The sequence below is a fragment of the Gekko japonicus genome, unplaced genomic scaffold (assembly GCF_001447785.1).
Source record: "Gekko japonicus isolate JY-2015 unplaced genomic scaffold, Gekko_japonicus_V1.1 scaffold1041, whole genome shotgun sequence".
In the NCBI taxonomy this organism is placed as follows: domain Eukaryota; kingdom Metazoa; phylum Chordata; class Lepidosauria; order Squamata; family Gekkonidae; genus Gekko; species Gekko japonicus.
Window position 1 is genome coordinate 4,091 of NW_015167570.1, and position 17,575 is coordinate 21,665.

The following is a 17,575-nucleotide window of genomic DNA, read 5'->3' on the forward strand; positions in this document are numbered from 1 at the left end:
TCACTACAATACTAAATCACATGCCTATGTTCAGCATAACAACTTTTACATCAAAGCCCATAAATATATAATTAGCAACTGCAATACAGCTCTCAAGAATATTAAGAATTAGCATAAAAATCAGTCTGTCTCAGGGTGTATTTTTCTGCATTAATTCATTCATTCAATACCCCAATGAGATCACAGTGCTACCCTGAATCAGAGACCACATGACACTGTATTTCACTTATCTTAAGAAGTGTGCATACACACAAAAGTTATACCCAGAATTAAACTTTGTTGGTCTTAAAGGTGCCACTGGACTCAACCTTCGATGTATTTCACACGTCAGACATACATACCAAGTCCCTGAAACTGCAGCAATGTTACCTCCAAAACAAAGGAGGCAAAGTATGTTACCTGTGTGCTAGTAGACTGACCCCACCCCCCAATATAGCAGTCATTCAACTGCAACTTATTTGAAAACAGGTTTTTCAGAGGTCTCAGGAGGCTGTTGTGGGAAGGGGCAAGTACAAAGACCCTGGAGCATCTTTTACTCATGGCTCATAGGATGCAATCATTGGCTTGCCCATGAGTTGACTCCAAAAACCAGCCAACAGTGATGAAGACTGCTTGTCTTGGCAGGAGACCTTTATACTGTACTAGGCATAAACCTGTTGCACCATGTTACCTGCACACTGCATTTCATGGAATGTTTACAACTAGTTAGTAATAAAGCCATATTTTTGTACACAATCACAGCGTAGTCTGTAGATGAACTTGCTGTTACAGAAATGTAATGGAAGATTTGGATAGATTTAGAAAGTAGCTCTGCTATGATTAGAATGATGCAGCCTCCAACCAATGACTTTATCAAAAAGCTTTGTTACAATGAGGGGATTTCTTTCACTTGCAACAGGAAAATTTCTCTGCATTCTTTACTGGGCTTTTATACAGCATCCCACACTGGCTACCAAGAAAACTTTGAAGTAACAAACAAGTTTAATACGGTGTTTAAAATATATTCTCTCTCGCACACACAGAGATTAAGCACATTACCTTTTGTGTGCACACCTAATCTATATGATCCAAATGTAAAAATTTTCCCTCCAACATTTTCTATTACAGACTGTGGAAGATTCTAAAGGAGAAAACAGAAGATTTAAACTTTAAAAGCAATGCAGAACCAATGAGACAAGTGAAGCACATCAAACTGATGAAGCTAGCTTTCGGTCACGCATCAGAGCTTTTTTCAATCGTGGGATACTGATAAGCAGTAAGGATAAAGTTATTCGGCTATTGTTACATCGTCATGCAAATCTGTTGCTGAGGCAGAGATCTGCAATTCAGCAATTATAAAAGTGGTGTATATATACCTACAGCACTACTACCTTCTCAACAGAATTCTATTAGTTTTTTCTAAATAAACAGTAATATACTCAAGCTTGGTATGGCACAAATTAGTTCTTCATACAGAGCCATACCTACAGCACTACTACCTTCTCAACAGCATTCTATTAGTTTTTCTAAATAAACAATAATATACTCAAGCTTGGTACGGCACAAATTAGTTCTTCATACAGAGCAAACTGTCTACTCCATAGAGGCATGGCAGTTTTAATTACAAGCTCTGATCTGATTTCCTTTAATTTCCAAGAATATATTCATGACAAAAAAGTTATATAAGGTCAGAAACAAGCATTTTTTTCATCCATCAGTGCCAGCAAATTTACTACTTTTAGCACGTCGTTTAAATTTAAATAAAGAGATGTAATAAATTAGTTCAGTTCAAGAAACCAGTTTCGTATCTACATAAAGACACTCATACCTTTATTTCACTGATCTCCCGTATCCATTCCTTGACCAGGTTATTTAGTTTTCCCAAAATTAGAATTCTGTTAATGAAACAGATTACAGATGAAACATAATTACACCAAAGCAAACCAAGAAATGTAACAAGAGAATTTAAATGTCCAAGAGTATACACACATACTGAGAAGCTATTTAGCTTATTAAATCTAATTCCAGAATCATTTATCAAGTTTGAAATCCATCTTTTCTCTGTAGAGTTCAGAGCAGCACACACAGGAATTCTCCCATTTGATCCTCACAGCACCTCTCTGAATTGGTTGCAAACATGAGAGAAAAATGGCCTGGCCAATTCCTTTAATAGCAGCTTGATGAGAGAAGTGAGCAGGTAAAATTTTTCACATCATGCAGCCCAGCTTTACCACCTAAATGCCTCACATAACTGCCTTCTACCAACAGATGAAAATGGTTTGGTTTTGTCTTGTGTCCCTCAATGATCCCGCCTTTCTGCCTTATATTTTAATCTGCTTTCTTCTGTATTTTTAGCTCTGGTTTTATGGTGTATTTTAATTAGACTTGCTTGTTAGATGGTTTGGTGGCCATGCTTGGACTGAATGGTGAGATACAAATACTATAAATACATATCAAATTGTTGATACCTCAACTAGCTCACACATTAGCAACCCTTCCTTCAAAGTAGATTTGATGAACTACTGAGTGACCAAAGGTGAACTGGTCTCCCCAATTTTACTTATGGAAGGTTTGGCTCTCACTTTTATAACTGGGATATGTTTACTTCAGTAAGCATAAGTCCTAGAAACTAGAGGGCAGTGATGGCAAGTAATGCTTCTGTTCACATAAACATGGGGCCACAGCAACAATAGTTACTGGCACAATCAAACTAGTAAAGGAGCTGCCATATCAGAGAAAACTGGAAGTCCAGAGTGCTAGGATTTCCTTCTCTCTCCTTCTGGAAAAGAAAACCCAACACCGTCTACTCAAAAAAGTGACTTAAACTGGCATCCCCAACCAACCAAAGACTCACCAAATTTAAAGATTTATAGAACTTTAGACCCTCAGATGTAGCAATATCTCGTCAGAATAAGGGTAAATCCTCAACCATGATAATTACTGCCCCCATTCGATCCCCATATGAAGACTTTTTGGAATGGGGGGGGGGGGGTTCTGCAGAGGGAAGGAAGGGGGAATCCCTTCTGCAGAGCAACAACGATCAAAAAGATGAGCAGTACAAGTAATGCAAATATACATTTGTACTCAAGATAGAAATAAGGCTTCAAAAGTATGGAATTTCTGGTCAGAACTTCAATTTGCAATCACAGGGATCTAGAAATAATCTGAAAAACTAGTCTACAACTCACAGCTCCCTACAAACCTTGACAGTAATTTTCATTGCTCCATAGATCAAATAGAATGTATCAGACTCACCTGCGTTGCAGTTCTTCCTCCTCTTCGAAGACACCAAAAGGTTTTAGGGTTTCAATTAATTTCTGAGTAAGCACGCAGTCACTTTCCTTGGGGGCAGCTAAACTGATAGGTGAGGTAATGCCATAGTGCTTCTGTGGTTGCTGCGTCTGCTGTGATCCCTGGGTTGTAACTGGACTAATAAAGGTAAGCAAGACAGGATTATTACAATAAACCCCATTTCAATCATAAAATTAGTTTGTTGCATTCTAAGAAACAGACATAGGAAAAAAACACTTAAAGTCACCTCAAACAATAGATTAGGAAGCATTTGCTTGATAAACTTTGTGCGGTACATTAAACTAGTACTATATTATGAACACAATTCCCAAAAAATAGCCATATTAGTCTGTTGCAGTAAATAAATGCAGCATAAACTTTCATAAGACAGACTGCCCTTCAGACACATGGAATATTTAATCATTATGCAGACTTCTTTAGAAGTAGAGGTAACAAAACGAAGGGAAAGGGGGAAGATGTAAACTTTGTTGTAAATCCTTTGGACACACACACTTAAATTGGCTTAACAACCCCTTAAGAAACAATAACTCTGCCAAGCTCAATGAAGAAGGTTAAGATATGGTAAAAAATTACTTTTCTTCAAGCAGTTAACACAGTAGAAACATACAATCCTGAATTTACAGAAATTCAACTCTGAGCTCTGCCACCACTGTGTGAAATGAAGCAGGCTGACAACCCAATTCTGTGCATGGATACTCAGAAGTCAGTCCCACCAACAGCCTGAAGCAAGGGGAGGAATATAGGAATATCTTGCTAGTAGCAGCAAAATAATATCTGGACTGTATTTGTTTCTCATATGTTCATATGTCTATAAGCCTAGGTGTGACCAGACATAAGCCTTTTGGCAAGAGTCATGAGGCTCTCTGCCCTTCGCTTGTAACCTCTGGCTTTGCATGAGCTAGCCCAGATGATCCAGGACCAGATGAGAATACAGTGTTATGTATTCCCTGCTTTGTTTGTATGTACACTTTGGGCATTTTGTGAGCCACTTTAGATTGCCTCCCCTACAAAAGAACACCAGAACAAAAATCTCAAAGAAAATAAATATTCGCAGATAAATAAATATATAGGGGTGCAAGCCTTATACAAACGTTAAATAGCAGCCAAGTGTTTATAAATATTTAGACAAGTAGCTTTAACCGACATAAGAGGAACACTAGCTGTTAAACATGGAGAGAGCTTTGAAATCTCTATGAATAAGGTTTTTGTTGTTGTTCAGTCGCACAGTCGAGTCCGACTCTTTGCGATCCCATGGACCAGATCACGCCAGGCCTTCCTGTCTTCCGCAGTCCTCTGAAGTTGGCTCAACTTCATGTTCCTTGCATCTATGACACTGTCTAACCATCTCATCCTTTGCCGTCCCCGTCTTCTTTGACCTTCAATCTAGGACTAGTTTTTTGGCCAGCACTAACACTAGCTTCACTGTTAACTGCAGTCCAGAATATCAGAACCTGGCCTTCAGAATGAGCACTTCCTCCTTCTACACCATCCCCTCTTGTAAGGAAATTCTCTCCCACCCTAAACCATGATTACATGATTACAGGGACACAGCCTTAATTGTCACAGATGCATATTTAACAGCTGTGAGTAGTAGAAAAGAGCAAGAGTCCAGTAGCACTTTAAAGACCAACAAAATTAGTGGCAGGGAATGAGTTTGAGTCACTGCTCACTTCTTCAGATACCCTACTACAAATTTTGTTAGTCCTTAAGGTGCTACTGGACTCTTGCTGTTTTCTATAATGAATAACTATGCTGATAATAGTTAACATAAATAATAACTATTTCAAACTATTTAGAAAGTGTATAGAGGATTCCCTAACACACTGGAGTTCAACGTAGCCACTGTGAGACACTGGTTGAAGCCTGACAAAGTTTACAGCCCTCTAAACACCTAAAATCAAATGCTGATGATTGGGGGACACACATACAAATGTTCTGCAGCAAGGGAGGCTACAGTAAGGAGATAAAAATGACAAATACCCCCTTTTCCTCACTGCCTCCCTTCTTGCAGCAGTGAATTTTTTTTGACCTTCACTTCCATGGTGGAGTTTTATCATTGTTGGGGAGGGTTTTTTTGTAAAGCTTTATTAATATTGTACATCGCCCTGGGTTCTGCAAGGGTGAAATGCAGCTTACAAATGTTTTAAATAAACAATCCCTCAGTGGAGGATTTTGGGGGCACAGAATGGTAGGTAGGCAACCAATCCTCTGACAACTCCTACAAACTTTCAGGGTCCAACTTATTATTAACTGATGAATTTTGGGATCCTACATTTTAATTCTTTAGGAATTGGATGTAATTTCCAAACTTTAACATTACTTGTTTCTCTGATAATCCAGCAGAACTCAGCACTAACCAACATTTCTGCAGACTAATAAGCACTTGCAAACCACATTTCGTACCATAAAGTTGAAGATCTGTGTTGCCACATGCTACTATCCCTTCATTCTCCATTAGCAGTGTAATATGCTGAAGTAAACCATTATTGGCATGCTGTATGGCAAAATTATCTTTGCGGGTAACTTATCTAAAGGTCAGGCCACAATATTAACATTTTCAAGAGTGACTATATGCATCCATGCACTCTGCAGTATTTCCTTCTAATCTAGCAGCATTAGAGAAAGCACCAAATCTACACAGCCTGCATGGCTGTGTAGTGGTTAGCGTCAGACTAGGATCTGGTAGACCCAGGGTCAAATCCCAACTCTGCCATGAAAGCCTGTTGAGTGATCTTGGACAAGCCACACACTTTCTGCCTGACCTACTTCACAGGGTTGTCATGAGGATGAAAAGGGGGAAAATTGTTACAAGCCACTCTGGGCCTCCATTGGGAAGAAAAATGGGGCATAAATTAAGTAAATGAACACTTTCCTCGGCAAAATAAAAGCTTAAGAAACCAAAAACCGCATTAAATAAACAGTGACTATTCAAGCCTATTCTGAAACATTGTTCAAGGGACTCTCACAAATAACACTGTAACTTCCAAAAGCATTTCTACCAATTACAAGTTGGGGAAAACAATTCTATTGTATAATCCAAGTGAGCTTTAAATACTGTGTTTTAATATACACTAACCAAGAACACAGCTGCTCCAAAACTTACATTTTCTGACCACACCTCCATTAAATTTAGATACAATTCTACTCTTCACTGTACCAAACAAGCACCACTACTGCTATCTCCCCATACCAGATCACTTTATACCTTCTCTGAATTCGACAATAGTACAGTGAAAGAACTGGAAGGGGGGGGGAGAAGGAAACTGGAACAGATGCTGAAATGTGACATGGTTAGCCATCACCCCTTGCACTTTTTCGATGCTAGATTGCCTGCTTGCAATCAATTTTTTTCCTTTAATGTGTTCTGTGACCATTATAGCATACACAGATTTTAGCTAAGGCAAACAGCATCTTCATACTCCAGCCCAAAGAGTTTTAGAACTCTCTCCCTCTCAAGCTGGCATAGCTCAGACAAAATTGTGAACCATGGTCTGCTGCTATGTATAGGAGCCACCAAATGAGAAGGGAGCACTCACTGGAGAAGACCCTGATGCTGGGAAAGATTGAAGGTCAAAGAAGACGGGGACGGCAAAGGATGAGATGGTTAGACAGTGTCATAGATGCAACAAACATGAAATTGAGCACACTTCAGAGGATGGCGGAAGACCGGAAGGCCTGGCGGGAGCTGATCCATGGGGTCGCGAAGAGTCGGACTCGACTGTGCGACTGAACAACAACAACAAATAGGAGCAGGGGGGAAACGGAAATTTTCGGAAAAATTGAAAAAAATGCTACATTAGCATTTCTTTTGTTTTCTAGATTGAAAGTCATTCTGTTACTTTAGGAACATAAAATATGACTATGGACATTTTTATTTGGCATGAAATTATCACAACTAGCATATTAAAAATATAGTGTATCCAAACAATTATTACAAACAGAATACCCACCCACATGCAAAAACAAAACTGAAACTTTTTTATTTTCTTCTGACAATCGCACCTCCTAAAGGAAGAAATGCATCTTGTTCTTGCATTGGAGAGTTCAGTTTGTAACCTAGGACTTGCTTGTCCTCAGTGCACAGAAATTAGATCAATCTGACTGATACCATATATATTTTTTTAGAAATGATTTGGAAAATATTTGAACACCTTGTCTTAAAATATTTTATTCATCATGTTAAAATAAAATGTTCCATAATCAATTTTTTTTCTTTTCTTTTTTCAATTTTTCCAGTTTTTCGGAAAAAAAACAAAAAAGGCTTCAGGAAAAAAATGGGGGGGGGGGACGGGGGACGGTTTTTCCCCGAATTTTTCCGGGTTTTTCCGGCCCTTCACATCTCTAGATAGGCAGCTAATCAGTTACTTCTGCTTTCACAGAAGACTATATAACACACTTGCAATTCTGGTGTCCCGTCCCCCCCGCTTCCAGGGGAAGCATGCAAGCATGAAGATCCCCTCAAGGTTGTCTGCATAACAGGAGACCATGGTTTAACATGTCATAGAACACATTGACAAAATATACCAGTTTAAGGGAAACAGAGCCAAGAAAATCTTATTTGATGCCCGATATTTTCTAGAGGTACACAAAATTGCTCTCCAACAAATATGCACACAAACGTTGTATTTTGTAAGAATACAGCCTCAGTCTACATCTTTTATTTACTAACAAAGCTGTTCTATAGAGAAAATATGGACAGTGTTGTTGCCAAATACTAACGATGTGCACCCTCCATCACAAGCAGTTTTACGTCTCCAAGTACCAAAAGCACCTTGGAAACTTTTATACAAAAGGGCTGATTTTAAGAGGGGGAAGCCACTCTGCACATTTAAGACCTCACTGTGTCACAACCAAGTTCATAATTCTTCCATTAGACCTCTTTCAAAGATCATTTCACTTTTTTCAAATACCTATCAAGCTCAAGCAAATGAAGTATGGAAAACTTTCCACTGTATTCCAACAAAACTCTAGCAAATTCCCACTTACATAAAATCCTAACAAATATAACTGACATCTCAGTATAGCAGATGGTATAAACAAGCTCAGAGCTGCAGCCAGTACCTACAGTGTGGTATTAATGCTAAGCCACTCTAGAATCAGCATATGGCAAAAATACTACAAACAGCCTCATGGTACCTGTTCATCTAACAGCAGTTGCCACAGTGGTTCTAAAGGCAAAGTTAATGAGTTGACAGATTACACTACAACAGATCAGTTACTCCAGTGTAGCCGACTCTGTCAATAGACCATCTTAGGTCCTGGTCACACGGGCCGGAAAATGCGGGGGGGAGCGTGGCTGTTTGCCTCGGACCAAAATAACGTGCGGCCGCCCGATCACACTCCCATCGAGGTCCCGTGGTTAGGGAGTAAGGTGCTGATCACACAGCTATCCTGCAGTGCGACAAAGAAGTGGCGCGATCACAGCGGCAATCGCTAGGCGCCGCTTCCTTGGCAAATGGGTGGTTTTTGTGCGCATGCGCTGTTGGGCACTTTTGCGCATCTTGTGGAGACTTGGGGGGGGACACGCTTGTTTGCGAAGGAACATTGGCGGGCGCCAGATAACACGGGATTCCACTGGAAACGCGATCAGACACCCACCCTTGCCCCACGGTGTCCAGAAACTAGTACCTCGTAAGTACTAGTTTTTTAGTCCACATCTTTGGCGGGACGCCACGGGAGCACTACGCTTCCCAGATGTTGTGGTGTGATCACGGCCGGGAAATCCACCTATCATCCGTATCTTTAGCATGGCAAATGCTCCGTGTGACCGGGGCCTTAGACTGAACCTAAAGACTCATCAGCTACAAGATGCTACTTGGCACCCTCAAAGTTATTGCCCAGAACACACACCATTAGTCTACCAAGGTCAGTATTCTTTACCTTCATAGTGGCTTTCCATTGTCTCTGGCAGCAACCTTTCACACCACTTTTCAAACTTGATTCTTTTAATTAGGCAGGCCAGAAATTGAACCTGAAACCTTCTACATACAGAGTAGATGCTCTAGCATGGCGCCTTGCCCAACACAACTGATTTTGTACAATTATGTAAGGGAATGGGACTTGTATACTGGAAATAAAAGCACTCCAAAGCCCATAAAGGCATACTCTGTACTTCCAGCCCCAAGCATAGTGCTGAAGTATTCTAAGTCCAAAAGATAGACTCAACCCATCCTGACATCCTCTTCTCCAATGAAGCTAAGAATCTGAATAGGTTCTCCATTTCCAAAACAACCAGACCCTCTTGAATTCAAGATAGATTCAGATGGGTAGCCATGTTGGTCTGATGCAGCAGAACAAAGTTGGAGTCCAGTGGCAACTTTAAGACCAACAAAATTTTATTCAAAGTATAAGCTTTTGTGTGCATGCACTCAAAAACTTATACCTCAAATACCATGTTGGTATGACCCTCTTGAATTCAAGATAGATTCAGATGGGTAGCCATGTTGGTCTGATGCAGCAGAACAAAGTTGGAGTCCAGTGGCAACTTTAAGACCAACAAACTTTTATTCAAAGTATAAGCTTTTGTGTGCATGCACTCAAAAACTTATATCTCAAATACAACTTTGTTGGTCTTAAAGGTGCCACTGGACTCAAACTTTGTTCTTCCTCTTGAATTAAAAAAAAGTTCTTGATAATATTAGGAAATGGGTAGACTGAACTCTGCAATGGTTCCAGAATAGCTACACTATTAAAAATCTGCTGCCCATTCACTTTTACAGATGCAGGAAATGCATGCTCTACTGTATGACTGGTCAAGTACTTTCATTTGTAAAGGTTTTCAGGAATGGCAAATAATTGCAGATGGAAAGATGCTACAGTAAAAAGACATAATGTAGCTCCAAAAAGAGTTACATTGCCCAACAAAACATTTTGGCACTATTCAACAAAATATTATTTATGCAGAATTCAGCCACCATGCAAATCAGTAACACTACCTTGAGGGAATGTTTAGAGCCAAAAATGAGCAATATTTATGAATGTGTTCTAAAATTCTGCTCCCAGATTAGTATCACACAATGGAATGCTAAATTGGATATTACAAATAGAGTACCTTAGCGCAGCAGTAATGGAGGCCTAGTTATCCAATGCCACAATACAGCAGCAGTTCAATACATCCTTTTATTGATTTCAAGATCATAAGCATGGGATGTTTTGTGTTGGATCAGTGCCCAAGAGCATAATCAGCTTCCAATTTAGGCAAAATGCAGGCACTTGAATTAAGTGCAGAAGGACACCATGTACAGGGAGAGTGAGAAATATGATTAAGTTGATAGGGATTTCACACACAATTCCTTCTCACTTAATTTGCAATATCTGTAGAGAGCAATTCAAACAGATTAGGTAGATAGATGTAAAAATCTATGATTAGCTATGGCATGGTTATCAAAGTTACGGGGACCTAATAATGAATGTAAGACTCATGACCTCAAAGTTACGGGGACCTAATAATGAATGTCTCATGACGTACTCATTACAATACTGAAGAGAAGTCCTGTAAAACCTAAAAGACTAAACAAAATTATTCCAGCATTAGCCTTTGTGAGTCAGAACTCAATCAGAAGTGTGACATGTCCATCCAAAGTAGCTAAATTAATACATGGAGTTCAAGAAGAGTGGGAAGAGCTTACAAAGAGAGGCCAGTGTAGAACACAAACCAATCAAAGAGTTATCATGCCACTCAGATAGGCAAGATAGGATAGAACAGGACAGCTGGGAGGGCTCTCACTCACTCTGAATAGATTGATTCTGTTATTTGATTGAATTTTCTTTTTGACTAGATGGCCTCTCCTTGCAAATTCTCCTCACTCCCCCCCCCTCTATTGCGTAAACTCTGACCCATGAAAGCTTATGTTAGAATAAATTCTTTAAGTTTTGAAGATGCTACTGAACTGCTGGTTTTGTTATGCTACATCAGAGTATAACGTAACTACTCCTCCAGACATTATAATACTGTTTTATCATCCCAATTCCTAGACCTCAGTAATTTAATAGCAAAGCATGATGGCAATGCCCATTCCACTATAAAACAAGGTATAACACTTATGCAGGCATTAATCTGCTCTTTAAAGAAACTCTTAACAGTTCAAACAGAACCAAGTTAGTGTGCAATCCACCCAGTTGCCCCAAAACAGTTCTACTGACGTAAGTGTCCTCCCTATACACATACAACTTGTACCTTTAAATTAACTTTGTTACAATTTTATTTGAAATATTAAAAAGCTGGTATAGGAGGGCTCCCTTACTCAGCTTGAAGTCAGCAACACCTCAATCAAAAACCACTTAAGCCCCTATAGTTTTTATTCCAACTATGTTTTCAGGGCTGCAATTGCAGGCATGCTGACCCAAGCCCATGCCAGAATTAATTCTAAGCATACATTTTTAGCACTCTGATATACATTACCTTAAGTCCAACATGTATCCCATTTATTTGGTATTATAAGTATAGTTTACTTGTACAGTACAAAGAATCATTTGTTAGTAGCCTATTTAAAACTCCCACTGTAAAGAAAACGTTTAGTAAAGTTTCATAAGAAAATGGGGGGGGGGGGAATCACCACAGAAAGAAGGAAATGCTCATCCAATCTCCTCACCAACAGATCACAAATCAACAACTGCTCCATACAACTATTAAAAAATCCAATACATAATACCAAACAAATGTATACTCACAACTGTTGAGGATGACTCACTTAACATATAATCCCACAAACTACTACGGCAAAATTCATACACTGAATTTGCCATAAGACAAAAGCCCACTTTTAAAAAATCAATGTACAACCACCCGCAGTTTTTATACTATAGCACAACTGGAACAGAACCATTTTGTACAGGATATACAGCAATTGAAAAGAATAGCACCAAGGTTTTCGTTTAGATTCATTCATTTCTGCACCCTCAACACGTTTCAACACCCCTATTTTCTTATACCAACATGCAAAGAGCCTAACAATAAGTCCGACGTAACAGCACGTGCTAACATTAAAAAAAAAGGTTCCTTGTCGAACCCTGCACAGCCCCAGCACACAGAGACCAAAACAAAAACAAAGGGGGGGGGGACGCCAAAGGAAGAAACGAGTTGAATTTCCAGTATTGCACAATGTTTAAAAGGTCCTGGGGACATAATCCTGACCCGTCTACCTCATCCCAGAAAATAAACAGGGACATATCTCCTTAGAACATTGGGGGGGGGGGCTTTCCTTTACGGGCGAGGGAACACACCTGCAACACTTCCACGCCAACTTAACAGGGGCCCGTTGGTATTTTCCAGCATGCAACCGATGGACAACTTTGTAAACAAGCAATAACAGTGGTATCCCCCCCTTTCTTTACCCCCTTCCCCACAATTGGCCGGCATGGGTACCACCCGGACGACTGCAGCCAAAAAAAGCCAAAGGCGGGCGGGCGGCTGTGCGGCTTCCTAGGCCACAGACAGACAGAGGCACCCCCACCCCCCCCCCCTCCTTCTCAGGCTGAGACGGATCACGTGAGCGAGAAAACAATCCTCCGCCGTAGTTGCCGGCGACCAGGCCCTTGCCTCAGCCTCGCCGCCGGGACTACGGCCGAGGTCGGTCGGGCAGGCGCCGCCCGCCTCGCCCTCAAGTTTAACCCTCAGGACAGGGACCAGATAAGAGCGAGCCGCAGCGTGGGAGGAAAGGGGGACGCGGCTGAGGGAGGCTCGTCTCCTCAGGAAAGGGGAGGAGGGAGAGAAGGAAGGCCGGGAGACGGGACGGAAAGGCGAGCGGGGGAAGCCGGGCGGCCCCGGAAGAGCTCGCCCGGGCGTCCCGAAGGGCTCTCCTGAGGCCTCCCCCGGGCACGCTCGAGACAACCTCCCCCCCTCTCCCGGCCCCAACTTACAACGGCATCGTCTTTCCGGCTGTGGTTAAACGCCGCCACCTCTTCCGCGGAACAGTCACTCTTCCCGCCCCTGGAGAGCGGGCGCCGTGAGCATGATACGGGCCCGGCTCTGGTCCTCACGGGGAGGGGGGAAGGGGAAGGAGCCGCTCGCTAGGCCTGGTGGGGGCTGCCGCTGCTACCGCCGCTGCTTCTTCCCCTCCGGCCTCCTAACATGGCGCCCAGGCGCTACCACAGCAACGTTCTGGGGCGGGGGAGGGGACAGCGGCGTGGAGGAGAGCCAGTAGGCGTGCTGACGCAACCGAGCCGCCCACCCTCCTCCCTCTTGCCCTCTGCATCGAATGACGCAAGGGGCCGCCCCAGCGCGTGCGCTCCGTCTTCGGCGGCTCGCGGGGCATCACGGGAAACGTAGTCTTGGCGGGGCAAGGAGGCGTTCAGAGGTTTTAGAGGGCTAACGGTTACTGCGGAGAGAGCGCATGCGCTTTGGGAGGAAGAAGGGGGAGTCTCGCTTTTTCTCCTCGCTTGGTTGCTGTAACGCGAGGACGGTCCGCTGAGGAGGTTGAGAGAGTTGCTTAGTAGGTGAAAGAGAAAGCTCCCTCATCATGCATGATGGCATCATTGGTTTTCTGGTTTAATTAATCCGGAATCACTGCATAACACATACAGACAGACACTAAAACGTGTTATTCTTTAAGGACTCAGGTAAAGTAGCAATACGGTTATTATAACTGGTCGGGCTATGAGAGGAAAACAGAATTAGGAGAAAGATGGATTAACCATGAGAGAACCTCCATGTTCAGAAATAGTATAAATAGCCAAAGACACGTCAATGTGGCCATGCTGGACTAAATGGACTGGGATCTTACAGAGTTCTTATGAATAAACACACCTGAAATAATATAGCTAAGGGCTAATATTCAATATCAGCCTGCCCTAATTTCTCTCGGAGCCTGCTTGAGATATTATATTGATCAGATCATTCTGTCAAAATTATCCATAAAGCTAATAATGAACTTGGAAAGAATGGATAGGGGAAAAATATTTGTGCTGTATTGTAATACGCACTAAATACATATTTTAAAAGGGTTGCATGTGGGTTACTTCCAAGCAAATATGTAGAACGGCAGAGGAGTCATCTCAGGGCTGCCAGATGTTGGCAAGAAGCCAGTTGTGACTGCCTTGTCATTGTAAGGGTGATGAAATCTCAGGAAGGCTAAAAAGGACTCAGAGGCTAATTACATTTGCATTGCAAACCTCAGGAAGGTTAAAAGCAGAGGTAAATCAATCTTCCTGCATGGCTCTCAGTGAATTCCTCAACTTGATGCAAGTGCATTAAAAGTTGCCCTTTTCCACCCATGCACACCAACAGCAGAGAGAAGCAGCAGTTAAGTTACACTAACAAACTTGGTCCAAATGAATCCAAGACAGGGCAACTGAAGTAGCAGATAGATCCAAAATATACAATGGCACACAATGGGGGGGGGATGCCCATCTTTACATACATACTGGTAAGACCTGAACTAGTTATGTGTCACCTTTAAGGCCAGTGTCACCTTTAAGGCCAACAAAGTTTTATTCTGGGTGTTTTATTATGGGTTATGACTTAGAAAGAGAACGTGGTATCACACCAAGAGCATCAGCTCATTGTGCAGTTACAAAGGAAAAAAAGCATATTCCATGTTAAGGGGTAGTAAATAAAATTACAAGTGTCACAATGATATCAAAATCTACATTTTTATACACTTTTTTATTGCTGACTGCCTGATCTTAAAAGGGGATATAACAGAGAGAGAAAAGATGCAGGAAAAACTAATTAACACGATGGAGGGATGGGGAGAATTTTCCTGAAAAGGATGGGGAGGCTAAATCAATGTGGAATCATCACTACAAGATGCAGTCCTGATACTTATTTAGATGTCTTTAAAAATTGTTCATATCAAGTGCAAACCTAAATGGAACTTCCACATTCTGATGCAATATACCTCAGGTTACCAGATTCCGGGGGCAAATAGAGGATCGCTGTTAGCACCATGTCCTGTTTGTGGCTTTCTCAGGATGTGGTCACACGGCAAGTTTATCCCGATTTGTTCCCACTATAGATTTAATCGGGAATATTTTTTTTCGGGTCGAGATGACCACACATCCCTCCCTGAACCGCCTGCATTGCACAATGAGGCTCTGGGTACCGTTCAGATAGCTGCACCGCCACTTCGGTGACACGGCTTGGGTTTTTAAAAATTGACTTCACACATATACACATGGCCGAATCACCGCTCCCACTGTGACTCACAGTACTACTTTGTTCTTGCAGGCTCCCCCCCCCCCCCCCAACCGTATAAACAAAATTAACCGGTGATGTATAACTGAGCGCTGGAGTCTATATGTGCACTTGAACGTTTATACATTGCATTTATTCAGCGCAGGATTGCTCATGCACACAACGACGGGAGCTTGTAAAAAAATCATGAGAAGGACTTCAGATGACCTAATTGTGATCATTGCGAGAAATGGCTGTCCAGATCGAAATTGCGGATTCAAAGCGCAAATATCTGGAAAGTACTTGATTTTCAAGGTGTAGGAAAACTCGCTAGGGAACTGGGGGGATTGCGCAAGTGAGCCCACTATGCTGCGGGAGACAGATGCCGCCGTCTGATCAGCAATTTTAAATGCGAGAGAGAACAGCGGTGAAACCCGATCAAAATGACCGTGTGACCACAGCCTCAGAGGCAGCTTCTTGGCTAATGTTGCCCAATGTACCATTCTGTCTCTAATCCTAGAAGAACTTCTGATTTGATTTAGCACAGCAACTGTACCATTCTGATACACTCCTACTTTTAGGGTCTAATTATACATTACATGAAAATGCATATGGCTAAACCCACACAGGTATTTCCTTAAAGGGGGAAAAACACTTTCTGGGTGGATGATTTAGAATGAAGAAGCAGCATGGAAGAGGGGGATTTTAACCCCTTCTCTGCATGCCACTTCTTTGCCTGAAACCTCTCTGCTCGCTCTTGATCCCTGCTGTAGAGCTCCACGGGCATGTAAAATGTAGAGATCACAGCACTATGCGAATCTGCTGCCGCATTGGAAAATGTGAGCCCTGCACAACACTGCCTTGTGCTTTAAAGGTAAACATCAGTGGATGCCCCTCCCCCCATATGTGGGAAGTGTGAAAACACAACACTTCAGAGGAAATTTCTCTCATCTTTACTGTGAAATCAAAGTAGTGGCTATGGGCATCAGAAAAAGCCGAATGGATAAAAAGCAACAGGCAAGGATTGCTCTGCTCACCGGCTTTCCTGTAATGCCTGGGAGGTCTCCTAGACTGCACTGAAGGATATACGCATATATTTTTAGAGAGTTGCCTTGTCGGTCTGCAGTAGAACGTCTAGGTTTGTGAGTCCAGAAGCACCTTAGAGAGCAACAAGATTTTCATGGTATCTGCTTCCAAGAGTCAAAGCTCTCTTCGTCCGTCAGGATCTCAGACCTCCATTCCCACTCATGTCCGATGAAGGGAGCTTTGATTCTTGGAAGCAGATACCCTGAAAATCTTGCTGATCTCTAAGGTGCTTCTGGATTCAAATCCTACTATACATATATTTGACTGTCTGAACACTTTCTTGTTGATCTTCTTGATCTGAATGCTCCTTCGCACAGGCTCATGGGATTCCATGTGGTTTTACTTTCATTCCTGAAAAGCCAATCTTGCATCCCATCTCCCAAGTAGCTATTCAAATTCTGAGAAATTTAAAATGCACCACCGGGCTGAAAGGCAGGAGCACCTTCTGGGTTGAAGGACTCCCTTCTGGCTTCTCTGGAGCAGTCCTCATACTTTTTTGAGGATGAGCAAATTTATTTATTATTTATTATATTTGTGTCCCACCCTTCCTGCTTTTGGCGGGCTCAGGGAGGCTAACAACAAAGATATAAATAAATGCATTAAAACTCCAATATATATACTAAAACCAGCCGGCCTATGGGGTGGCGAGAGGAAATGCGCTCCCTCAGCCATCATCCCGCCGGCTGCCACTCGGGGCAACTGGCGTACCATTGGCTGGGGGGGGGGGATGAGGCTAGCTGGCTTGGCGCGCACGCGGCTGGAACAGATGGTGAGCAGCCGTCCCTCGCTCACCGCCGCTCCACCGCTATGTGTGCCACTCGCTCGCTTGCTCAGCCGGTGGGGAGAGGGGCGAGGCCAGCTGCCTTGGCATGCCGGGCCTTCGAACGGGCGGGGAAGGAGCCAGCCCGCCCAGCTTGGCCCACTGCTGCCACTGGCGCGCGGCGCTGTGGACGGGTGAGGCCTGCTGCCTTCGGCAGCCGCTCCCCCAGCGCGCCGACAGAGGAGGGACAAGGCCGGGTGGTTTGCCCCGCCACCTCCAGCGCACGGCGGGGGGAGGAACAAGCCTGGACGCCAGGGAGCCTCTGC

The 17,575-nt window shown here is 42.7% G+C and overlaps 1 protein-coding gene across 1 annotated transcript in view; it reads right to left on the reverse strand.

The window, feature by feature from the left end:
- The window catches only part of PAPOLA (poly(A) polymerase alpha), a gene marked incomplete at its 3' end in the record, with an annotated part of 16,974 nt that extends 3,509 nt beyond the window's left edge, over window positions 1–13,465 (reverse strand). Inside the window, exons 1-4 of the mRNA XM_015413846.1 lie at window positions 13,150–13,465; window positions 3,235–3,408; window positions 1,808–1,874; window positions 989–1,120 (exon numbers count right to left, since the gene is read on the reverse strand). Of these exons, the coding sequence (XP_015269332.1) occupies window positions 989–1,120; window positions 1,808–1,874; window positions 3,235–3,408; window positions 13,150–13,157 (381 nt within the window). The remainder of the gene's footprint in view (window positions 1–988; window positions 1,121–1,807; window positions 1,875–3,234; window positions 3,409–13,149) is intronic.
- Between the last annotated feature and the right edge of the window lie 4,110 nt (window positions 13,466–17,575).